Source organism: Bufo gargarizans, chromosome 9, assembly GCF_014858855.1.
Source record: "Bufo gargarizans isolate SCDJY-AF-19 chromosome 9, ASM1485885v1, whole genome shotgun sequence".
Taxonomy (NCBI): domain Eukaryota; kingdom Metazoa; phylum Chordata; class Amphibia; order Anura; family Bufonidae; genus Bufo; species Bufo gargarizans.
In genome coordinates this window covers 19,180,156-19,205,869 of record NC_058088.1, presented here as the reverse complement: position 1 = coordinate 19,205,869, position 25,714 = coordinate 19,180,156, and the positions used below count along the sequence as shown (strand labels likewise).

General features: G+C 43.4%; 1 protein-coding gene across 2 annotated transcripts in view; it reads left to right on the top strand.

The window, feature by feature from the left end:
• The window catches only part of LOC122945987 (complement C4-like), a 71,808-nt gene that overhangs the window by 29,184 nt on the left and 16,910 nt on the right, over nucleotides 1-25,714 (top strand). For both annotated transcript variants that reach the window (XM_044305244.1, XM_044305243.1), the window contains exons 4-23: nucleotides 87-270; nucleotides 355-425; nucleotides 4,462-4,544; nucleotides 5,938-6,020; nucleotides 6,226-6,313; nucleotides 10,061-10,166; nucleotides 10,767-10,890; nucleotides 14,116-14,231; nucleotides 15,080-15,235; nucleotides 15,575-15,760; nucleotides 16,823-17,005; nucleotides 17,089-17,241; nucleotides 17,349-17,472; nucleotides 17,870-17,938; nucleotides 18,224-18,430; nucleotides 19,119-19,230; nucleotides 24,116-24,186; nucleotides 24,379-24,518; nucleotides 25,192-25,404; nucleotides 25,528-25,579. In XM_044305244.1, the coding sequence (XP_044161179.1) occupies nucleotides 87-270; nucleotides 355-425; nucleotides 4,462-4,544; nucleotides 5,938-6,020; nucleotides 6,226-6,313; nucleotides 10,061-10,166; nucleotides 10,767-10,890; nucleotides 14,116-14,231; nucleotides 15,080-15,235; nucleotides 15,575-15,760; nucleotides 16,823-17,005; nucleotides 17,089-17,241; nucleotides 17,349-17,472; nucleotides 17,870-17,938; nucleotides 18,224-18,430; nucleotides 19,119-19,230; nucleotides 24,116-24,186; nucleotides 24,379-24,518; nucleotides 25,192-25,404; nucleotides 25,528-25,579 (2,521 nt within the window). The remainder of the gene's footprint in view (nucleotides 1-86; nucleotides 271-354; nucleotides 426-4,461; nucleotides 4,545-5,937; nucleotides 6,021-6,225; nucleotides 6,314-10,060; nucleotides 10,167-10,766; nucleotides 10,891-14,115; nucleotides 14,232-15,079; nucleotides 15,236-15,574; nucleotides 15,761-16,822; nucleotides 17,006-17,088; nucleotides 17,242-17,348; nucleotides 17,473-17,869; nucleotides 17,939-18,223; nucleotides 18,431-19,118; nucleotides 19,231-24,115; nucleotides 24,187-24,378; nucleotides 24,519-25,191; nucleotides 25,405-25,527; nucleotides 25,580-25,714) is intronic.

Genomic DNA, 25,714 nt, shown 5'->3' with positions numbered 1-25,714 from the left:
GTCACCCCTAGGCTTTCACAGTGATTTCTTATTTTGTATCTTTGTGGCCATGTATATTATATGTCAGCCTTGCCTTGTGTCCTCAGCTCACTCCTCAGATGGCCACACTGTGTAAGCTGGATGAGAAGAAGCATGAGAACTATGTCCAGCTGGTGATAAAATCTCCCTCTATCTCTGCGAAACCCCAAGTTGTCTCCATACCTGTGTCCTATAAAAAAGGCTACATCTTCATCCAGACCGACAAGAGCATATATACTCCCAAAGAAACAGGTATGAACTATCTATCTATCTAATAATTTTTATATACCCCTGTTCATCCACTGTATCTCTCATCCTCGGATAATTTCTCTGCAGTTAGATTTCGAGTGTTTACTTTGGATCACATGATGAGACCCACGCTGGAGACAACCACATGCACCGTGTCTGTGAGTAGTCATGGATTTACAATTGCTTCATGAATGTGGAAAAGGGAAGCAACATGCAGATCTGTGTATACCGAGAGATATCTGCACCACCTACAGTATGTGGAAAAGTCTAACTGCCTTAATACAACATACAGAAGGGGGTCATTTCTCCAGGCTTTGAGACCCCCACCATTTACATTTATCCAGGCTTTGAGACCCCCACCATTTACATTTCGCCAGAGTCTGAGACCCTCACCATTTACATTTCCCCAGACTCTGAGATCTCTACCATTTACATTTCTCCAGAGTCTGAGACCCCCACCATTTACATTTCTCCAGAGTCTGAGACCCCCACCATTTACATTTCTCCAGAGTCTGAGACCCTCACCATTTACATTTCTCCAGAGTCTGAGACCCTCACCATTTACATTTCCCCAGACTCTGAGATCTCTACCATTTACATTTCTCCAGACTCTGAGATCTCTACCATTTACATTTCTCCAGAGTCTGAGACCCCCACCATTTACATTTCTCCAGAGTCTGAGACCCTCACCATTTACATTTCCCCAGACTCTGAGATCTCTACCATTTACATTTCTCCAGAGTCTGAGACCCCCACCATTTACATTTCCCCAGACTCTGAGATCTCTACCATTTACATTTCTCCAGAGTCTGAGACCCCCACCATTTACATTTCCCCAGACTCTGAGATCTCTATCATTTACATTTCTCCAGAGTCTGAGACCCCCACCATTTACATTTCTCCAGAGTCTGAGACCCTCACCATTTACATTTCTCCAGAGTCTGAGACCCTCACCATTTACATTTCCCCAGACTCTGAGATCTCTACCATTTACATTTCTCCAGAGTCTGAGACCCCCACCATTTACATTTCCCCAGACTCTGAGATCTCTATCATTTACATTTCTCCAGAGTCTGAGACCCCCACCATTTACATTTCTCCAGAGTCTGAGACCCCCACCATTTACATTTCTCCAGAGTCTGAGACCCTCACCATTTACATTTCTCCAGAAACTGAGACCCTCACCATTTACATTTCCCCAGACTCTGAGATCTCTACCATTTACATTTCTCCAGAGTCTGAGACCCTCACCATTTACATTTCTCCAGAGTCTGAGACCCCCACCATTTACATTTCTCCAGGCTTTGAGACCCTCACCATTTACATTTCTCCAGGCTTTGAGACCCTCACCATTTACATTTCTCCAGACTCTGAGATCTCTACCATTTACATTTCTCCAGAGTCTGAGATCCCCACCATTTACATTTCTCCAGGCTCTGAGATCCCCACCATTTACATTTCTCCAGACTGTGAGACCCCTACCATTTACATTTCTCCAGAATCTGAGACCCTCACCATTTACATTTCCCCAGACTCTGAGATCTCTACCATTTACATTTCTCCAGAGTCTGAGACCCCCACCATTTACATTTCTCCAAGCTTTGAGACCCTCACCATTTACATTTCTCCAGGCTTTGAGACCCTCACCATTTACATTTCTCCAGACTCCTAGATCTCTACCATTTACATTTCTCCAGAGTCTGAGATCCCCACCATTTACATTTCTCCAGGCTCTGAGATCCCTACCATTTACATTTCTCCAGACTGTGAGACCCCCACCATTTACATTTCTCCAGAATCTGAGACCCTCAACATTTAGATTTCTCCAGACTATGAGGCCTCCCCCATTTACATTTCTCCAGACTCTTAGACCCATTGAAATAGAAACAGATAGAATACCCATTGTCATATATCCTATTAGGAAATTGTAATCAACTTTTCTGAATGTGTCTCGCTCTGGAGGACCTGTCCTGCATTCCACAGACCTCCTATTGACTTGAGTGGACATTGTGTAATACTGCATTTCTCAAATGGTGGTGGCGCTGCAGGGAAATTCAACACTTACTGCCAGGTTTTACCAGAGATTAAAGCTGAACGGTGGCAGTTACAGCAGAGGCACACTTTGCCAAGAGACATTTCTAACAAGTAGGAATTGTCCAAAGTGTAGAACTCCTTTAAGTGATGCTTTGCTGGCTCTTAGGGAATGTTCCCTCTTCTGAGCTTGGAGCCTCCGATTTGACTTTGGACTGGTTTTGTTTGTTCTTAGCTCTTTTGCTTGCATGACCTTTGAATGTGACACTGGTTATCACTCATACAGTGGGGAAAATAGGTATTTGATACACTGGCGATTTTGCACGTTTTTCCACCTACAAAGAATTGGAGAGGTATATAATTTTTATCGTGGTACACTTCAACTGTGAGAGACAGAATCTAAAAAAAAATCCAGAAAATAACACTGTATGATTTTTAAATAATGACTTTGCATTTTATTGCATGAAATAAGTATTTGATACAATAGAAAAACAGAACTTAATATTTGGTACAGAAGCCTTTGTTTGCAATTACAGAGGTCAGACATTTCCTGTAGTACTTGACCAGGTTTGCACACACTGCAGCAGGGATTTTGGCCCACTCCTCCACACAGATCTCCTCTAGATCTGTCAGGTTTCACGGCTGTTGCTGGGCTACATTGAGTTTCAAGATTTTCAATTGGGTTCAGGTCTGGAGACTGGCTAGGCCACTCCAGGACCTTGAAATGCTTCTTACATAGCCACTCCTTAGTTGCCCTGGTTGTGTGTTTCGGGTTATTGCCATGCTGTAAGACCCAGCCCCGACCCATCTTCAATTATCTTACTGAGGGAAGGGGGTTGTTGACCAAAATCTCGCAATACATGGCCCCGTGACTCCCTTCAATGTGGTTCAGTCGTCCTGTCCCCCCAAAGTATGATGTTTCCACCCCATGCTTCACTGTTGGGATGGTGTTCTTGGGGTTGTAATCATCCTTCTTTTTCCTCCATACACGGCAAGTCGAGTTGATACAAAAAAGTTCTATTTTGGTCGTATATCTGACCACATGACCTTCTCCTATCCCTCCTCTGGATCATCCAGATGGTCATTGGTGAACTTTAAACGTGCCTGGACATGTATTGGCATTAGCAGAGGGACCTTGCATGCCCTGCAGGATTTTAATCTATGATGGCGTAGTGTTTTACTAACGGTAATCTTTGAGACTGTGGTCCCAGCTCTTTTCAGGTCATTGACCAGACCCTCCCATGTAGTTCTGTTCTGATCTCTGACCTCTCTCAGAATCATCCTTACCCCACGAGGTGAGATCTTTCCTGGAGCCCCAGACCGAAGGAGATTGACAGTCATCTTGTGTTTTTTCCATTTTCTAACAATTGCTCCAACAGTTGTTGCCTTCTCCCCAAGCTGCTCGCCTATAGTCCTGTAGCCCATCGGAGCCTTGTGCAGGTCTACAGTTTTGTCCCTGGTGTCCTTAGACCGCTCTTTGGTCTTGGCCATGGTGGAGAGGCTGGAGTGTGATTGATCGAGTGTGTGGATTGGACAGGTGTCATTTATACAGGTAACAAGTTTAAACAGGTGCAATTAATACAGGTAATGAGTGCAGAGTAGGGGGCTTCTTAAAGAAAAACTAACAGGTCTGTGAGAGCCAGAATTCTTGCTGGTTGGTAGGTGATCAAATACTTATTTCATGCAATAAAATGCAAATTAATTTTTTATAAATCATACAATGTGATTTTCTGGATTTTGATTTTAGATTCTGTCTCTCACAGTTGAAGTGTACCTACGATAAAAATTACCGACCTCTCCATTCTTTGTAGGTGGGAAAACTTGCAAAATTGCCAGAGTATCAAATACTTATTTTTCCCACTGTATATAACCCCTTAACCTAACAATTAGTATTCGACTAGGGCCTCATACAGACTCCCCACTTTTCCATATTACACAGCCATATCTAACTGAATGTTTTACCTGGGTGAAGGAAAGCCTGGCTACGACCCTGGTCTGTGCCTCCAGAGAGGGGCGAGTATCATACGACTCTTCAGTAGCATTTATCTGGTCCTAACGCCATTGATAATGTCTTTTTCTATTTTACTTTATTTCTGTTTTTCCGCATTTGTAACTTGGCATTTTCCTTTATTCAATTCTATTCCTCATCCTGATATCACCCAGAATGCTGAGGGCTTACAAGTGGCGACTTTTCAAAAGGTGGCATCTTTAATAAGTGAAAAGATCCAGATTCCGGATATCTCCACGTGAGTCATGCTCTCCTCCACATCTGTGGCATGTTTTAGTACATAACTTGAACATTAATGAACCGCCCGCTTTGGGGTGGGGGCTAACAGACGGGTTCACAGGACCGTCCTAGCAAAATTAAAACTGTTTCCAAGTATATGTATATATTCGACAAAGCAGTAATACCGCGTGAAACCTGCCATAGATGTTTTATTCATCATTCTGGCAATAGAATTTACACTTAAAGGGGAACCCATCAGCAGTATCAATTCTATAAAACCATACCAACTGCCTGGTAGGGTTGACCCTGCTGATTAAAATAACACTAGTCTTGTGAAAATCAGCTGTGCAGTTCCTGAGACAAAAGACTTCGGCCCCTTGCAGATGAGCGTGTGTCATGCTGCAGCTCCCGGCCCGACCTCCCAGCACTGACGGGGGTCACAGAGCATTATATTGTTTTTATGATGCTATGTAACCCCTACAGTTTTGAAATGTATTAGATGACACTAACAGCATTATGTCAGTGTTATACACTTCAGAACTGTAAGGGTTACATAGCATCATCAATCAATATAATGCTATGTGACCCCCATCAGTGCTGGGAGGTCAGGCCGGTGTCACCGCCAGACATCTGAGAAGCTCTGACAGACGTTCTTCAGAACCTCCTGCTTGAGGTTCTTTTGTTTTGCTTTCGTTTTGTCATCTCGTTTCCCTCTCTCAGCTGTCATCTAGTTGCACTGATTGCATCCCTTTAAATCCCCTCCCATACTGCATCACTTTGCGGTTTATACAACTTCCTGGAGTGTGTACATGCTGGATGCTACAACTGATGCTTCTACAGATAAGTCTATTCATTTATTTGTGTTTTCCTGTTTGCTTGATCCTAGGTGACCCTGACTCCCTCCGTATTAAGTGTAGGGAGCCGGTGGTCGTGTCCCCTCACTATTATAGGGTGTTCAGGTGTCATACAGTTGAGGCACGAGGACATGCAATTTTCTATCATAGAGATCTTTGCATGGGCTGAGAAGACAGGGAGAGTTTCAGGGCTTAAATAGGGGTCACCCTTTTGTTCCTTAGTTTCGGATCAAGCCAGTCGGATCCTTATTTGTAACTTCTTGTTTTCTGTTACACCATCCGTGACAGCCGGGAGCTGCACTGCGGACTCGCAGCGTGACACACGCTCGTCTGCAAGGGGCCTTATATTCTTTATGCAAATGAGGGCCTTAGCTTTCTAGTACTGGCCACACCCCTCATTGTACAGTCATTTTATTCAACATAAACAAATCTTTCAGACAGTGTACCTGTTATAATAGGGTTGATCCTGCTGAAAGGAACCCTCCAAACAAAATGCATATGCATTTAGAAATATAATTAATGAGACATCTCCCTGGATCTCGTTATTTCTTCTCTCAGCTCCGGGGTGTGGAAGATTTCTGCGTTTTACAACTCTGCTCCAGAATCAAACTCTACAGCTGAATTTGAAGTAAAGAAGTACGGTAAGTGTCCAAACGTCTGTACTGTACATACCCGGGTCAGGCTGACCCTCATGTTACAGTCCCTGGCAGGTGGCAGTGGTGTACTGCATATATCCATAGACTGCTGGTGGCAGTTATAGCACTACTCCACCTGGTAAGTGACTCCGTGGTCACCGAATACATCCATCGTTCATTTGTTCTCGTGTCACTTCATTTTTTTTTTTAGTTTTGCCCAATTTTGAGGTGAAGATAATTCCAGTACGTCCATATTTTCTGGTTTCTGAAAAAGAATTTACAATCAACATAGAAGTCAGGTAACGACTCGTTATAACTCTACATAGCACGTGGTAAAGCGTGTGCCGACACCGGAACACCACATCCAAATGTGTGTGGTGTGGTGCCTATATGTGTCACGGTGCTCCTACCTGGATACAGCGGGACCCCAGGCTTAGGCTCCGAAACAAATAAAAGGGGGGGATATTGTTGAGTTAGGGGATGAAGAATAACTTGAGTCTAGTCCTTGATAAACTTTAATAGCAGCTTTACTTGGGTGAACTTGATTCCAGACAATATTCAGGCTTTCTCTTGGTTGCAGCAGGCTTTGTCATAAACTGGCAGGCAAACTTGATAACTCTGATTTCTCTCTTTCTCTGCTGGGCTGACAGACTTGCTTAAAGGGGTTGTCCAAGTTATATTTATTGATGACCTATCCTCAGGATAGGTCATCAATTTCAGATCGGCTGGGGTCCGACACACGGCACCCCCGCCAATCAGCTGTTTGAAGAGAAGGCGCACGCCGTGCCAGCGCTGCCTCCTCTTCACTGTTTACCTTCTCGCCAGTGCATCTGCAGCGGTGAGCCGGTGTAATTACACCCAAGCCGTCCCATTCATTTCTACAGTGATCCGTACCATTGAAATGAATGGTATGGCTTGGGTGTAATTACACTTGCTCACCGCTGCAGATGCTACGACGAGAAGGTAAACAATGAAGAGTAGGCAGCGCTGGCACGGCGCGCGCCTTCACTTCAAACAGCTGATCGGCCCGGGTGCCAGGTGTCGGACCCAGCCGATCTGATATTGATGACCTATCCTGAGGGTAGGTCATCAATAAATATAACTTGGACAACCCCTTTAATAACTCTGCTTTCGATTTTCTCTCTGCTGTGCTAAACTTTGCTTGGGTCTGGTTACTGGACTTTCGGTCTGTTCTAGTATCCTTGGATTGGGGTGCCTTGGACTGTTGCCCTCCTCCTGGCACTCAGTAAATAAATTAGTATGGAGTCCGGGTGCTCTACAAGCTATTTCCCTTTGGTGGCTCTGCTCCAGCCGAAGAACAATTTCCTCTTGGTGCTATATCTTCCATACATTTGATTCCATGGCAAGCATAGCTTAGCCTGCACTGGCTGTTATAGGCACGCCTGGCTGTGACCGTACCCAGGCTTACACTTCACTGTCTAGACTAGAGCTAATTAGCACTGTTGCCCCTCCCTTCTGGTAGGAAGCAGGACTGGCACACTTCTGCCCAAAGGGGGGAGAATGGAATGGTGAGTTCCATTCTAAGTATCTGTCTCTCTCTCTGCTATATATGCTGTCACCTGCTGGTGAACCAGGCATATTACATGAACAAAACAGTTGCATAACAGTAATATCAATGCACACTTGTGAATGACCTGGAAATAAATATACAGATGGCATAGGCATTAGCAATAAAAGACAGTAGCGGAGTGAAAGAATAGTAACACCACTCCGGGGTGTTACATAGGGACTATATTCAGATTACTAAGATGTTAGTGATGAGGTTTGGCTCACATTTTCTTACAATACAAGCCCCTCTTATGGTGACCATCAGGAGCAGATTATAGGCAGGGCACAAGGGACCCTAGAACTTCTTCCACCTTGGGATCCTAGGCAGCCTACAGTATAATCTCTCATTGCCCTGGCCATTTGTTACGGATCAATGAGTGTGGACCCACTGTGCCAAATAACCAGTTTGGCTTTGAGCTAACCCTAAGCGCATTATTCCGGTGCTCCCCTGGTATTCACTCTTTAAAGGGAACCTATCATCACTTTTATTCTGCCCTCACTCGGCACATTTAAGGGAGGTGAGAGGCACCCAAGTGTCACATCAGATCATTCGAAACCGTTTACATCAGTGTGGTCTGCATGCGAGGGTACATACCTGACCATATTACCAGGCACAGGTGTCATCGTCTTGCATGGGCCATGGAGCTTCTATGCTGGATGAGGGACCAGTGGGCCTCAGTGCTGTTCACTGATAAAAGTCGATTCATGCTGAGCAGAAATGTTGGTCGCCAACAATGTTGGAGACATCAAGGATAGCGCTATGCATCGGCTACTGTTGTCACAAGATGAGTCTTTGTTGGTGGTGGTGTTACAGTGTGGGCAGGTGTGTCTAGTCAGTACAGAACTGCCATACCCTTTGTGAGTGGTCCTTGTGTCTCTGCATGAACAACACAGGCCTAATTTCATCTTCATGGATGACAATACACCAGCTCATCGAGGTCCATCATTAGGGAACGGCTGCTTGAGACTGGGGTATCTCAAATGGAGTGGCCAGAACTTTCTCCAGACCTGAATCCCATTGAATACCAATGGGATCAGATGAGTCAATGACCTGAGGGTCGCTCTTCAAGAAGAGTCGGGTGCCATGCCTCAGTAGACAATAGGTCGACTTGTAAACAGCAGGAGACGTTATTATCAAGCTGTAATTGATGCTTAAAGGGGTTCTGCACTTTCATTTAACTGATGATCTATCCTCTGGATAGATCATCAGCTTCTAATCGGCCGGGGTCCGACACCCGGGACCCCCGCCGATCAGCTGTTTGAGAAGGCAGCGGCGCTCCAGCAGCGCCGCGGCCTTCTCACTGTTTACCGCAAGGCCGCCCGCCCACTGACGTCACGACTTGTATCAACTAGAGTGGGCGCGGCTAAGCTCTGTTCACTTGAATGGAGCTTAGCCGCGCCCACTCTAGTTGATACAAGTCGTGACGTCAGTGGGCGGGCGGCCCGGCGGTAAACAGTGAGAAGGCCACGGCGCTGCTGGAGCGCCGCTGCCTTCTCAAACAGCTGATCGGCGGGGGTCCCGGGTGTCGGACCCCGGCCGATTAGAAGCTGATGATCTATCCAGAGGATAGATCATCAGTTAAATGAAAGTGCAGAACCCCTTTAAGGCCACATGACAAGTTATTCAGACATGGACATTTTGTGGGTGTATACCCTGCACTGGTGTTGGCTTTTATTTCAATAAATTGTTTGAGATGAGGAATCACCATTGCTGCTTCTACTTGAATGCCTGACTTTCATGATATAAAATCACTGTAGAGTGAACTTTTTAAATATTTCCATAAATTTCACCCAAAAGCCAAGTATCCCTAACTTTTTGTGAGTAGTGTATCTATCTATTATCCATCTATTTCATACCTATCTACCTGTCTATCTACTATAGTAGTAGTGTCCATCCTAGGTACCTCTGAACGATGCTACTGTATAGGCATACAGAGCCATTTGTGACACCGAGGCTCCCATTGTGAAAAATGTATGGTATCTGAATGCTTCTGTATAGAATAGTAAAGTCTGCATGAGGACTTTCACAAAACTGCAGCCAATTTGTACCAATTTGGGCACACTTCACAACAAGGTCTATGTACGCTTACATTAGTAAATTTGGGGCAGTGTAAAGGTAGCCTTAGAGAGTGAGGGCCCAGCTGTCTTCATAGCTCCCATAGAAATCACCTCTTCTATGTGTCTGCTCTAAGGAGTCAGGTGATCCACCAAATTTATTGTCCAGGGGCTTCCACTATCATCTGGCCCCGACGGCCATACACAATATGACATTTTAAAAGTATACAGATGAGAAGATATACATTTTACTACGTGCCATCAAAAAAAGAGTGCAGAGCAACAGAAGATTCACGTCTTACCTTCAATATAGATTTGTAATATCCAGTTATACTCATGATCTCCTTCCTAATGCCATGTTCTGTATTATGCCCCATACATTCATTTATATAACCAATGTTGCTTGTCTATTATTGGTCCAGATACGTGTACGGCGAGCCTGTGAGCGGCATCACTTACGTACGCCTGGGGATAATAGGTCAGGATGGGCAGAAGACTATACTATCAGGCTTGGAGCAGAACGTAAAGGTGATTATGATTCCCACTTAACCAAACATTTATCTCCATATCGACAAAGTCCTTTCAGTCAGAAATACATTTTACAGGATTTTATATGAAAGGAAATCCTGCACCAAGAACTGACCACATGTCTACATTTATGATAATATTAATTATACTATAGAAATATAAATATATAGAAATATGTCGGAGATGTCGAATTTAGAAACCCATTACCCAAAAAACATATTTGAGTGGAGTCCTCAGGAACTTGAGCAGAAAGGGGCTACAAAGAGCGTTTCTTTGCCTGGAGGACCCAACATGTCCACGAATTATACAACAACCCATGACAAATGTGTAATACTTCATTTCGGCTGTGGGGGTGGTGCAGGGAAATTGAACACAGGTTCTGTACAGGTTTGGGGGTGATTGATGGGAATCCCAGAAGAGAGGCACTTTTCGATCAGGTTCTTTTCATAGGGTCTTTACAATAAAAAAGGGATTGTAGAAAGTTGACAAGTCCTTTAAAAATGTAATAGTATTATACAGAAAGCTTCCTTTATTTCCCCACAAATTGAAAGTTTTATGATAATTTCATGACCATTGTTACTTGTTTTTCATGTTTTTCAGCTAAAGGAGGGAGACGGCACTGTTCACATTAGTAAAGATGATGTTGTAAAGAAGATAAGTCAACCTGAAGAAAACCTGGTGGGGTCCACCTTATACATTGCAGTCAGCGTGATGGAGACTGCCTGTAAGTCCCAGGAACTTCACTCATGGCATGTGTAGCTTACTACTATACACATTTGCAGAATGCACTTCCATACACTACATGTAAATAACAGAAATAAAGGCAATATAGCCCTGCCATGGAAACAAACGAAAGTGTGCCCAAAATACCCACTTTTGGGCAAGGTTTGCCCTTTCATGTTCATGTTTCCTGGATTGTCTGGGAAAAATCAGGACCGTTGACATACATGTGTTTCTCTGTTTGCAATTCCCCATTGGCGTGTTCTTCATACTATAGTACTTAAAAGATTTTAAAGGAAGATGACTGCTTTCTTCCAAAAACAGTGCCACATCTGTCCATGGGCCATGTCTGTTATTTCAGCTCCGCTCCGTTGAAGAGAATGGGATTAGCTGCAATACCAGAAACAACCTGTAGATAGGTGTGGTGCAGTTTTTGGAAGTCAACCGCCATATTATTTAATCTTGGACAACCTCTAAATAACTAAAGGATCTCATGATCTACGAGCAACGGTTTGATTTGCGTAAATAGGTGGGGGGGGGGGGCACTCAATATCTGGCAACACATGGAGCGCAATGAATAAAATTGGATTTAAAAACAATTTAATCAGAGCTTAAAAATAATATGGGACATCTGTGTCAGGCTGTTTTTCCAGCACCCAGATCTTCCCTCTCGGGTGGGCCAACACCCCCTCGCCATCACCAACAGCGGCATCTCAAGACCTACAATTCAAAACACTGTATATATGGGCATGGATATATGCAAATCTCTGCTACATTTGATGTGCAACTCACTTTAGACATAAATTATTGGACATGAATTCTCCAGATTGCCAGCTAGGAAGGTTAATTCCAGACAATTTATTTTATATAATCCTTTTATGCAATTTTATTCATGTGTACATATATATATATTTCTGTTCTTCACATTTGTTTTAAAAATACGCATATGCGTTTTTTATGTTATATATCCCTATAGCCTGGGAGTGATCCATTTATCACTTTTAACAGGTTTCTAATGTGATCTATACTTTTAATATGTTTTTAATGTGATTTATACTTTCATTTAATGTGATATAATGTGATATACAATCTTATTTATGCATTTATATGTGAGGTCGCTGCTTGAAGAGATAGGAACCTTTGCAGGGTATCAACCCCGAAGACACATTGATGAATGGAGATTTTGTAGTTCGACTCCGATCAGGAGCCGATGTCCACTGTCACGTGCCAGAGGTCCCGGGGGTACCTTCAGGACGCATTGCGAGCAAGGCGTGGACAAGGCATCGCTTGGAACGGGAATTCCCCCTCTGGGGAATTCATGGAGCCCCCTTTCGGAGGCGGACCTGGTACCGACTGGAGCCGTCTAGGAGAGCAGCCATGATGTCATCAACAAGGAAAGCAACCATCATGACATCAACCGAAACAGACTAGGAACGCAACCATCAAAGAACCTGGAGCCGACTGGAACCGTCTAGGAGCGCAGCCATCATGTCATGAACAAGGAACGCAACGACCATGACATGAACATAGCATGAACAGGCATAGCGAGGTACAAGACATGGAGCGGAACAGAAGACAACAATGCAGAACCAGGCGACCCATACCGAGACATAGGTGGCCTGACAAAGGCAAAGGGAAAACCTGGCAAAGCAAAACATAGACAGACATGACAAAGCCAAAAGGGCATGACACCCACCGGGCATGGGCAAGGACATAGATGAACATAGACATAGCAGGGTACAGACACCCTCAGGGCATGGAATGGCGTGGCATGGATAGCAAGAGCAGAAACATAGCAGGGTACTGGACAGCCTGAATTAACAGAACTGGCCCCAGAATGCACACAAGAACAGGAGACGCCTGAATTAACAGTACTGACCACAAGCTATGCAGACTGAGCCCTGAACCTCCACGCTCAAAGACAGAAGTCGCAGCCTAAAGAGCGCACCTGAAAGTACACACCCAGGAACCGAAGAAGGAGTTTAACCCCATCAGAACCACGCAGGCAGGTACCTAATCAGGTCAGGGGTAAACAAGAAACCACAGCAAAGAAGCTGCGATACAGGACGTTGCCCCTAGCAACTGCCGTAGCCAGAACGCAGGGGCGCAACAGACCTGAATACCCACTGGGAGACGATACCGCCTGAGAGGTAGCACAACCACGTCACGGTGAACCGCCACGTGACATCTGTATCTTCTGAAAATCCCTCACTGTCCCAGAATACACCGCTTTATTGACAGCTACCATATAAAGGTAGCCTTTTCACACCCACTGTTCAGCCACTGAGGAAGGGGTACTCCTAACCCCGAAACGCGTCTGACACTGAACAGTGAGGGATCGAACCGAATAGAAGCGGTTTTAATATCACTGACTCTCAGAGGACATTCACATTATTACCCCTTGGCAGCAAATGGGTATCACCGCTGAACCAGCGCATCTAAAGTACGGGACCAAGTTTCCCCCAAGTCACGTGAACATCACGGGGAGCGCCGCGGACCACGCGGGATGCCTCGTAGGTCCTTGCACGGCAAAACAAGAATCGTATCCCCCTGCCTTCTGACCAGCTACGGAGCTCTGACAAGTGATGAGACCTGGAGTGGTAAGGCAAACTATATGAATGTGGAAATATTGACAACTATTGTAAACTCCGGTATAGTTGAAGTACGAGGACTAGTACAAACTCTAACCTAATCCCGAGTTCAGAGTACAAACATCTAATTATAGCTTCAAGATTTATATCCTCAAGATTCGCATATTTATTCTCCCACAGGGATTGGCATAATATTCATTACACCTGCCAATTACTTAGTACTGGCCATTGCGTTATAGAGGACTTTGGTTTGTATTGTGTTTATTCATGAACATGTTTTTGGCCTTTACTATCTGCATCCCATATGTGAACCTGAATTTACTGGGATGCACGCAGACCATTTTTCCTTATGAATTTTCATATGAATTTAGCCTATTTTTTGCAATCTTGTCCATATTATTTTTAAGCTCTGATTAAATAGTTTTTAAATCCAATTTTATTCCTTGCGCTCCTTGTGTTGCCAGATATTGAGTGCCCCCCACACACACACACCTATTTATGCATTCATTCTAAACCCTACCTACAGCACGAGGGGTGCGCACCAGTCCATCCGGACAATTTGGTTGACCCGCTTGTACTACTATTCCTAACTGTTTGATTTGACAGGCAGGTGTGACTCTTGTCTCTTCTTCTCGTAGCTGGAACTATCGAAGAAAAGGAGCTCACCTCTGTTAAATTTGTCAGATCCCCCTACATTTTGGATTTATCTAAAACAAAGCGGTATTTCAACCCTGGGATGCCAGTAACGGTTGTGGTAAGAGGTTACAGTCTTTTTGTCACAGTGACATTGTGCTCTGTTGGTCCAAGTGTGACCTAAGATCAAATCATAAACCCAAAAACTAGAGATACACCTAATCCAGTAGGACCTAGTGATAAGAGTTATGGACAGGGACATAGCTATAGTGGAAGCAGGGGAAGCGGCTGCTACAGGGCTTAATCTCAGAAGTGACCCGCCCAGGAGGAGGACTGAAATATTTTATTGTCAGGACCCCCTCAACAGTATTATACATCACATTATATATAGTGACAGTATATACAATAGAAAATGGATGTAGCAGCTGCTGGGCCTGGTCTGAGAGAGCTATCTTGACTAGCAGTAGGAGAAAGAATTGCATGGAAGCGAGGGTTGCTGGGGGGTGGGAATGCCCAATGAAAAATTTGCTGTGGGGCCCAGTCAGTTCTATTTGTGCCACTGGCTGGGGAGGATGTGTGAACTTTAACGGCTTAAACTGACCATACACATCAATTAATGTTGGCCAAACCCACTGATTTTGGTGGGACCAGCCAACTACCTCATCTTAACTCTTCCCTGATGTGTTAGGGCAAAGAAGGATCAGGATCTTAGATTAAATGTCCACTCCTGTTTTTCTCAAGTGTCTGGAAGTGCTTTATTCCCCTCTTCCCATGAGAGTGCATGTATGTAGGGAGGTCAGGAGGAAAAGCTATAGGCCAAATAAACATTCGGCCAGCAACTATCTTAAGTGTATGGCCCACCTGAAAATGTCTCCCTATTACGTAGTTGACCTGTCCTGCTAAACTCAGTGGGTTTGAATCATTCATAAATGGCTTTCAGCTTTCGTTATCTGTGCTCTATGTTGACAGGCAGAGGTCACTCATTCAGACGGCTCCCCAGCCCCTGGTGTCACTGTCAAGCTCTTCATATCTAACGTTGAACAGAATTCCTTCATATCCGATAAAAATGGAAAAACATTCTTCCAGATCAACACAGGCACCAACCAGGAATCCTTTGAACTTAAGGTAATGGCAAACATATATATATATATATATATATATATATATATATAAAATCATCTCCATGACACATTTGCTCACCCTCTACTTTGTTCTTCTTCTCGTGCCAAGTTTTTCCAAGTATTTGCCAAGTGGATACATAGTCCATGCCATGTATCTAGGGAGTACAAGAAATCTGCTCCAGGCATTAAAACATATGGTCACAGTCTTCACCTTGCTAGGATATGTTCGAGGGTCATAAGCTAGGTTTGCCTTGGCTAGAGGAACATTGCATGGTGCATTGTGTTATAGTCATAACCTCTGAATTTAACCATCAGCTGTCAATTATGTGTTCAATATCCACAGGTTACGGCAGGAGGTGAAGGTGTACGTCAAGAAGAGCCGCTGACTCTTACTCCCTATAACTCCAAGGCAAACAGTTTTCTTCACTTAGAGATCCCAAACCAAATACTAAGTCCTGGAGAAAATTTAAAGGCGTCAATGAAGGTTTTAACACCCGATTTTAGAAAAGTCAAGAAAGTTTATTATATGGTGAGTGGATGATGGGTCTTACGATCTGACTATACATCCCAATCTCTAATGGACTGTTACCAACGTATTTGTCTTGTGTAATATGGAGTCATCATCATGTTACAGCAGTAACATTTTGTCTGTACAATTTTGTCGGTGAGTCAGTTTCCTAGCATTCCCTTATGTGATATTGGCTAATGGAAGGTCCTTTTTCTTAACCTACCCCATAATATGAATTTTCCTGCTTGGACAATAGTTGGTGAGGTACAGCGTCCCCTATTGGCTGTAGCCAGTTTCCAAATCACATAAAAGGATCATTGCGTGGGCATTTTTACAGGAATGGTTAGAAAGTTCAGAACTTCACTGAGAATCCCATATCTCTTGATCTTCTTTGGTTAAGACCACCTTGGTAACTAATATATTCCTCAACGTTCTGACCATTCCTGGGAGAGCTGGTCCAATAATTTACTCATGGAACCTGGTACATCCTACTTCCTAAATCATCTGGAAATTCAGTCTTTGCTTTTTAAGTATACTCTTGGAAGTACATCTAGATAGGTGTGTGATTCCTTCACATCTAGTCAGAGGTTGTACCTTCATTAGGGTCCCCTGACACAAACAGATTTCTACCCATAATGATTGGCGCTGGGCTCCTTTAGACAGCGCAATGATCCAATGTAGACAAACCTAAATATGTCATTTTATGATTATTATCTTTTGTATAAAGGAAAATTTATATCATATCGGGACCTTACAGGTGCCTGCCCATACATTTTCAATAGCTATAGGCTGACGGCTAGTCTTACCAACTTCCCCATACAAATGCACACTCGTCTTAGGGGGGAGAGTGAGCCACTGCCAAACACTGGTGTTGGCTTATCTCTATTCACAACAAAAGTATGGTAGTTGTTGAAATTATTCATGCTCTATCCTTCTTTCCCCCAATATACTGTATTATGTTGGCATGACCACAGACAACCAGTCTCGCCAAAATTGCCAGTTTTGGCCAACTTTACTTGTATGTGTTTGGTCACCTTAATATCTTATACTAAGATTATTTTGGTCTTTTATATCTTTTCTTAGATTCTCAACAAAGGTCAGATTCTGGATTTGAAGTCCATTGACAGAGGAGATTTCATGGCGGTCAATGTCCCTGTCACAACCAGGATGGTTCCTTCCTTCCGAATTATTGCATACTATTACTTGAGCTCTGAGATTGTGGCCAATTCTGCTTGGGTTGACGTTACTGATGCCTGTGAAGGCAAGGTACCCATGACATTCTCAAGTTCTACATGTCTCCCTGGTGGAAATGACATGTAAATTAACTGAGGGTTTATCTCTTTTTTTAGCTGGAACTTAGAACAAACGTGTTGGACAGTATACAACCAGGAAAATCCTTCCAGCTCACAATAGAAACAGATGATACCACGTCTGTGTCTTTATCTGCAGTAGATACAGCCGTCTACCTCCTGAACTCCAAGAACAAGCTGACCCCCAGCAAGGTAGGCAAAAAATCTACCATCTTTGGTCTCCTTATATTTAATGACATGCATTATGCTTTATGCTACTTTAGCTGCTTGCTGAGCATGGTCTCCTCTGTGTCTTCCAGGTCTTTAAGGCCATGAATGCCTATGACCTGGGCTGCTCTCCTGGAAGTGGGAAGGATTATAAATCTGTCTTCATGGATGCAGGATTAGCATTTGTTTCATCTGTGGGATACAGTAAAATGAATGGTGATTGTATGATTGGGAAGCCATACATATATATTCTCAACTAAGTGGAAAATGTTAATAAATAAGCTTTCATATTTGTAATATAAATCCTTTGCTTTCTTTATTTCCTCCTGTGGAAACAGAAGGTCTGTTGCTGTTAATGGATCTAATTATGGTTTTACAGTATCTACAGAACAGATCGGCACCATAGTGTATGAATAGCTGATGTTGATTAACACATCAATGTACAAATAGTCTAATTAGAATATATAAGCCAAAACCGATCAATCAACAGCAGCTTGTTGACTGTTTCCAGGTAGCAAAGGTATATAAATGAGATTTTTTTTACAGTGCCTGTCTGTGCCAATCAAGAAATGTCCTTGCAAAGATGCTAACTTTTTCCATCATGTCCTTGTAGAATTCAACTGTAAAGATTCTCAAAGGAAGAAAAGATCCCTGGATTTTTCTGGCCTTGCAAATCAGAGAGGTAAATCTGAAGATAAGTGCTCTTGTTGTGTACGTATGTGTCCTGTAATTTAGCTCTTCTCTCTTGAACTGGTCGTAATGGACGAGTTTTGGACTGGTCCACCAGATGAACTCGTGGTAGGTTCACGTTTGGACAAGACAATGGCACCCAATAAGGGTCATATGTACTATACTGGGGGCCATCACTGATTGGTCCCATCAACTAGAATGAAGAAATTCTCGAACTTTACACTTTTGTTTCAATTTTTTTTTTATCTCACTTGTTCTGTCTTCTTTATGTCCCAAGCAAACCAATTCCCAAACCAGAAGCTTAAGCAATGCTGCCTCACTGGAATGAAGCTTCTGCCCCCTCGTATGGAAAGAAAGTGTGAGGCTCGAGCGACCCGCATAGCAACTAATGACTGCCGTAAAGCATTCCTCGACTGCTGCAAATACGCTGAGGAACTGCGCAAAAAGATCCAACTGAGTAAACAGAAGGATGTGATTGGGAGAAGTAAGGAACTTTATTAAGTTTTGGTTTGTTCAATGGGGTTTATTTGGCATAGCACAACAGTGGGTACCAGAGATTGGACCCCCACCGATTGTAAACTGATGGCACAGCCTTCTTGTATATTATATGATGTCTCGGTATGGCATATACAATATAATAAGACATTAGATCACGGTTACCTAAGGACAATGTAACTAGACCATCCTGGTTCTCGAACTACATAGAAGAATTATTCTCATCTAATAAGTTCATGGTTTTACACTAGGATACATGACTGGTCCGATCTCTGACACCCCCACCCTTCCGGATCTAGCACTGCTGCCCAGTCATTCATAGTAAATTATGGAGCATTTTTTCCCTAGAGAATATCTCTAGGGTGACATGGCGAGTCCCTATGGCTCTATGGTACCCATGGTGGAACCATAGAGGTACCCTTTGTCAGATCTTCTGGTTTGAATCTGATGAAGGGGCGAGTTTAGCCTAAAACGTGTTGTTCTTTTGCCAATGGTTGAACATTCAGCCAAAATAAAGTAATGGCACATCTTAGCAACATACCATCACTTTACAAGCTCGGAATACTGCTTTAACTCATGCAATATGGCACCACAGTCTGTATCTAGTTGTAAAGAATGTATGAGTCGGGAACTTTTAATGTTCAGTAATGATCACCATCTAATTGTCTTCCATACAGCACTAAACGAGGAAGAGGAGGACGAATTCACTGATGAAAGTGACGTGCAGGTCCGTTCATCTTTTCCAGAAAGCTGGTTATGGAGAACCATCAATGTCAATAAAAAGCACAGGTATGGTCGATGTTTAATTATTTTTTTTCATCTCAGATAATTTAGTTCCAATGGCCCAAAAAAAAAAGTTCCAGTATTTGTTCTGGTGCGTAGTGGTAATGTCACGATGGGGAGTGGGGGAAACTCCCCACCGTATTAAGAGAGAGCTAATACTAAGCCTGGGCACAGGAAAAAGGCGCAGGTCACCTCCTACAGTTGCCCTAATCCTTACCCTGATCTTCTGACCGTATGAGCACCCCCTAAAGGTGGGAGAGCTCATACACTGGAACCTAGATACAGCTGACCCTAACGGTCCCTTGCATAGGGTCAAATCACTGCGAGACCTCAGCACACGCCTTGTCAAGCGTCTTTTGTGGGTGCACATCCCCTGGTAGATTCCTTCCACCCAAGGAGTTAATGAGTAGCTTGTACCAGTGGTTCGGAGACAGCACACCAGAGACAGCAAATAGCTTTGAATTCAATCTTTATTTTACCAGTGGTACAATCTCATGATAACATTTAGTTCGGTGCCCTTTGTCAAGCTTTGAGGCCGGTCATATCATTTCCACGGCATGCAGTCTGCACGCGGTGGAAATGATATGACCGGCCTCACATCTTGACAAAGGGCCCCGAACTAGGTCCGAAACGTTGCAATAAGCAATAAATGTTATCATGAGATTGTACTACTGGTAAAATAAAGATTGAATTCAAAGCTATTTGCTGTCTCTGGTGTGCTGTCTCCGAACCACTGGTGCAATGTCCCTTGCATAGGGGTCAGGAATAGGAGACAACCGGTTCCTCAAGGACACAGCCGAACCGGAGTCTCCAGTGGCCTAGTAATAGAAGGGAAAAGATAGATAGAGCTGCAACTGAACGGCAGGTAAGCACCAGGTAAAACAACAACACACCAGAACAACAAACACCTGCCGCAGCAAAGATGGAACAACGACCAAACAACCTGGAACCTTCTGCGAACTCCGGATGCAAGGTGGCTCCAGGGAAGGCTGCTCCTAAGCTTTAGGTTCACCCCTCCTGGAAACCAATGGGGCCCCCTTCAGGAGGCATAGACAGACAAGGGGATGTCTAGCAAACACGCCAGGCATAACACCAAACAAGACATCACCACACAAAATAAACCCACACCAAACACAACAGGTAAGAGTAGGGGATAGAACATAGAAACAAGGGGGTGACATAGATATTCAACTAGGATGGCCCTAAGACTGGACAGATGGAATCCAGGAACATCAACACTCCAACACACACACCAAGGCTGGAGACAAAACTAGCACTCAGGCTCAAAACACAAGGATAAATAGAGCCTAGAGACCACACCCAGTTCCACACCAAGGAAGACAAATCTTAACCCCGAACACACTAGGATGGGAAGGGACACACAACTAAAAGGGGAAGTACACATGCAAACCGCAAACTACATGTTGCCACAAGCAACGAGTCTGCACGGCAACCGCGTCACGGTCAAACAACAATATGATAGTGACAGGTAACAGCAGATAGTACATACAGCTTGTTAAGGATGATAAGATGGTAGTCAGCTGGAGCGTAACTTTAAAGGCTATGAACACCTTTGGTGTTTTTTGTATTATTGCATTCTACTTATTTTGAGCTTAATATTTTTTCAATTGGCCTTTATTAAAAATGTTCAAGTTTTTCCAGTACAGCTTTCAGTTTCACTGCCTCTGTAGACTGTTACGTCTCTGCCTTAGTGAATCCATCAGAGAACTGATGGCTTGATCTTTAGCCCTCATCTTTACTTTCCTAACAACTCATAAAATGGTTATCCAGTAGAACAATTACCCCCCACAATGCCCGTACACCTCCTATAGATGATACTTACCCGGTCCCCGGCACCCACGTCCATCTCAATCCCTGCATGGCTTCACTGCATCTCCCCGGTATGCTAGGGAGGCTCGTCACCGTCGAGGCCTGCTACTGGCCAGATGTTTTGATCTGCGCGATGGGGAGATGCAGCGGTGGCCGCAAAGGGATCCAGAGGGACGCAAGTGTCGGGGACCGGGTATGTATCGTCTATAGGAGGGGCCCAGGCATTCAAACTGTTTATAAGCTATCAGGGAACTAGAGGAAAGGGCTACAGAGCAAAAGGATTTACAGAGAAGGAGACGGAACAGTCTACAGATGCAGTGAAAGTGAAAGCTGTTGAGGAAAAACTGTTGAAAACTTTTAACAAAGATTTATATAAAAAATAAATAGAATGGAATAATAAAAATTTTCCCCAGGTGTCTGTAATCTTTAAAAGTGTCTCTGTCACCAGGATCAACCCTATTAAACCAGACATACTGGCTGGTAGGGCTCATCATGCTCATTAAAACAATACCTTTCTTTTGTCTGTATGATAAACAGCTACAGGGAAATGTGCAGTTTTATCCATATGCAAATGAAAAGTTCGAGCACCAAGAGGCAGGGCTGAGCACTGCTTTGTAACATCCCCTGTGCGCTGCACACTTCCCCCTCCATTTGATTGACAGGGCTAAACATGCTTAGGGCAGAGCTGTGTGCTAGCGTCTACATATCACATACACTATGTACTATAGCTTCACCACACTGAGATCTGCTCGGAATGTCAATCTGCATATTACTGCTTTATTTACAAGCACGATATATATAGACACCAGTAATGTGTGTTAGCTTCTAAGCATAGAAAAACATACCTCTCTATGTGGTAATGCTATAGCTTTGTGTGTAGAGATCCCAGGTTTGAATCCTAGGAGAAATTGCCAGTTTTTTTTTTCTTTTACATTTAACCCCTAATACAAGTATATATCCCTATAGTCTATCCTCATATTGAGAATAATGTTTTAGAAAGCTAATAAATATTATAGGTTTTTTATAATCTACATTGCCTGTGAATAAACCAGTAATAGGTTTCAGGTTTCTGAGGGGGGAAAAAACACTATTCTCAATACAGTAAGGCCTTTTTATTATTACACCAAAGGTGTTTATAGCCTTTATTAGTATATGCTTTTATTATAGGTTAAATAAAAGAGAAAAAAATAAACAGAAAAAAAAGTTTAGATAAGTCTCTCTGGTGATTTGAATTTAGGATTTCTACATGGATGACAGACCAATGACCACTAAGCTATAACATTGACACATAGAGAAACATGTATTTTCTATGCTTAGAAGCTATCACACATTACTGATAAGTGATATGATGCTAGGACACAGCTCTTCCCTCAGCATTTCTAGTGCAGTGGCCGGGTTTGGGGTGGCCCCAAGCTACGCTGGGTCCCCCGGACATCGTTGAGGAATCACCATGTGTTGCTGCTCTCCGGAACAGATAGTAAGACATGGTGCACCACAATGGAAAAAAAGTCCAGAGAGTCAGGGTCTGCAGTTGACCAGTGTGCTTCTTTAATGGAGCAATTCAGCTTCTCCAATCTCCTCCCTGGCAGAAGAAGGGTTTCATGTTGAGGAAAGGTCTGAGCTAGCAGTCCCTCTCTCTCTCAGAAGGCTGGTACCCTGGCCAAAGGCTGGAGGCCCACAGTCTGTAGCTCAGTAGTCTAGGTGGCTCCTTGGTCTGTGGCTCAGAGTCCCCATCTCAGCGTCTTCTTCTGGTCACTCATGCAGACTGGCAGATTTTTTCCCTTCAAGCACTGGTTCCGAACTGCAGCACACTAGGGGCTCTGACTGCTCTCCTTATATACAGTTTCTAGCTAGACTAGAACCTTCTAGTGGGAGGGGTGGACTGGAGAAACTCAGCATAAACGGATACATTGTTACACTTTCCGTCTCTCATAGACTTACATTAGAACTTTAATGATACTCAATGGCAATGACACAGCAGTTTTTACAGACAAAAACAAGTTTGCAGACATAACAGAGACATTCAAAAGGTCGGTCTGTCTGGTTTTGGTGGTAAACAAGTCTGCCCCCCCCCCCCCCCACCAAAAAGAACATGCTCTTCTTTAAACTGTGTGGTAGTTGTGGAAGATTACCAGCTTCTTATTCAAAGTTTCAAAAGTCTCTCAGTATTCATTAACTCTTTCCAGAGAGCCTCACAAATACTGTGCAAATGAACAGGATATACTGTATATATATCACAACATACATATAAAGTACAGTTACACCGTATCAAACAGTGGAAGTTAACCCTTTCAAGTGAAATAAAGTAAGTTTATAAGTTTGCATAGGATAATAGGCAAATGTCCAGACATCAAAGTACCTCTGCTCCAGGGTACTACACTAGCCCTGTCAATCAAGGACGGGGGGGGGGGGGGAGTTTGAAGAGCACAGGGGGTGTTACAAAGCAGTGCTCAAAGGATTCAGCCCTGCCTCCTGGTGCTCAAACTTCTTATTTGCATGTGAATAAATTGCAGATATCTCTGAAGATCTTTATCATACAGACAAAAGAAAGGTATAGTTTTAATCAGCACGATAAGCCCTACCCTTTAAATAGGCTTTACCCAGGCAATACACATGGTATGGTTACTAGAACACAATGTAGAATGGTAACTGCTGATGGTGGTCTTTCACACTTTTTCCCTCAGCCTAGAGTACTGATGGGCAGCTGAATGCATAGAAGCTTAGATCTACTGGTTCTACTCACAGCCAATGTTTTCTGCACATGTCTTAGGAGTGACCACTCCACATCGCTATCTCTGGAGTGCCAATTTTCAAACCTCTGGCATCGGACCTACTGTGACCCTACATGCATGTCTCATACAGCACATCACCCATGTCCTTCAAACACACTTCTGGTGGGAATCAGCTCCAAAAGTTCCCTGAACTTAGCTCTGACTCTAGTTACTAAAAGTCCCTGCCTGCTACATTATCGTTATGCACTGTCTCAAATCACTTCCCCATATGTACTATAGCTGGAAAAATAAAATGAATGTGATGTGTATGCTCATTTCTCCTCCAATAGAGAAACGTTGTCTGTCCATGACTCTATAACTACATGGGAGATTCAAGGAGTCGGAATGTCTGAAGGAAAAGGTAAGGCAATCTGCAGCGCTCCGTATCCATTTGTCTTGTCTCTAAGCCTATTAAAATACAAAATAAAAGGTAAAAATAGCAAAAATGTTGCCCGCTTGGTTATATTGCCAATAGGTGTCTAATGTTGTGTCTAACACCATGTGGCGGTCTGCTGTTCCTTCAGACGTTCTCATAGGCTTCTAATGTCCACAGGATTCTGTGTGGCCGACCCCATCAAAGTCAGAGTCTTCAAGCCGTTTCATGTTCACCTTCGAGTCCCATATTCTGTCAAGAGGTTTGAACAGATGGAGCTTAAGCCCGTGTTGTATAATTACGATAATATGGATCTAAAGGTGAGAACAGGACCGAGCTAGTGCTCCTCACACTTTATAGACCACTAAAGCAAAATGTTTTGCCTAATGAAAAGACAATGAGGCTTATTTTTATCAGTCACATGGTATTGTGACCCAAATAGGTCAGTTCTTGATGATCAAGTGGGTCACTGTACAGTCCCTGGTGCTCTAGTGTTTTAGTGGGTTATCATATAGTCCCTGGTGTTTTAATGGGCTATCATATATACCCTCAGTGGTCTAGTGGATTTTCATCCAGCCCCTTGTGTTTTAGCAGGCTATAGTATAGTCCCTGATTTTCTAGTGGCTATCATATATACATTTGGTGTTCTAGTGGATTATTATATAGTCCATGGTGTTCTAATGGATTATCATACAGTCCTTGGTATTCTAGTGGGTTATTATTATCATATATTTTTACTGGTGCTCTAGTGGGTTATTGTATTGTCCCAGGAGATCTAATGATTTATTGCATAGTCCCTGGTCATCTAGTGATCAGGACTTTATCTTACTTAACACTTGGAGCACTGCTTCATATAAAAATGACTAGAGCAAGAAGTATTTTGCCTTGGGGCCCATGAGCTTCAAATTCCACCTCTGGAGATGTATAAGACTCCTTAATGCCCCATGCCTCATTTCATTTTACAAAACTCATTTGATCCTCTATCTCGTGCAGGTTAAAGTATCAATGGAGAAGACAGAAGGCATATGTAGTGCCACCACAGCTGCCGGAGAACCTGTAGAACGGATTGTAACCGTGCCATCAAAATCCGCTACATCTGTCCCATTTGTTGTGGTTCCCACTGGAAGAGAAAACCTTATGGTGACAGTAAAGGCTCTAGGACCAAATGGAATAGGTGACATTGTGAAGAAACCTCTTCGAGTTTTGGTAAGACAACACATTTGTTGCTATAGATCTCAATAAACCAAAAGCCAGCAGCAAGGAAATCATTCTTTTGCCGATTTTTTTGGTATTTTCATTTTAAGATTAATTATATATTCAATTCCTCAGAGGGAAGGCGTCTCAGTTCTTGAAGAGAAAACTTACATGGTAGATCCAAAGGGTAAGCAGTGGGGAATGAGTATTGATATCGTTTTGAAAATATATATTTGTGTGTACCTGTGTATCACTGACTCATATTGCAGTGACCCAGCAGATCACTGCTAAAGAGTTAATACTTTGTTCACTGTATGAGTTG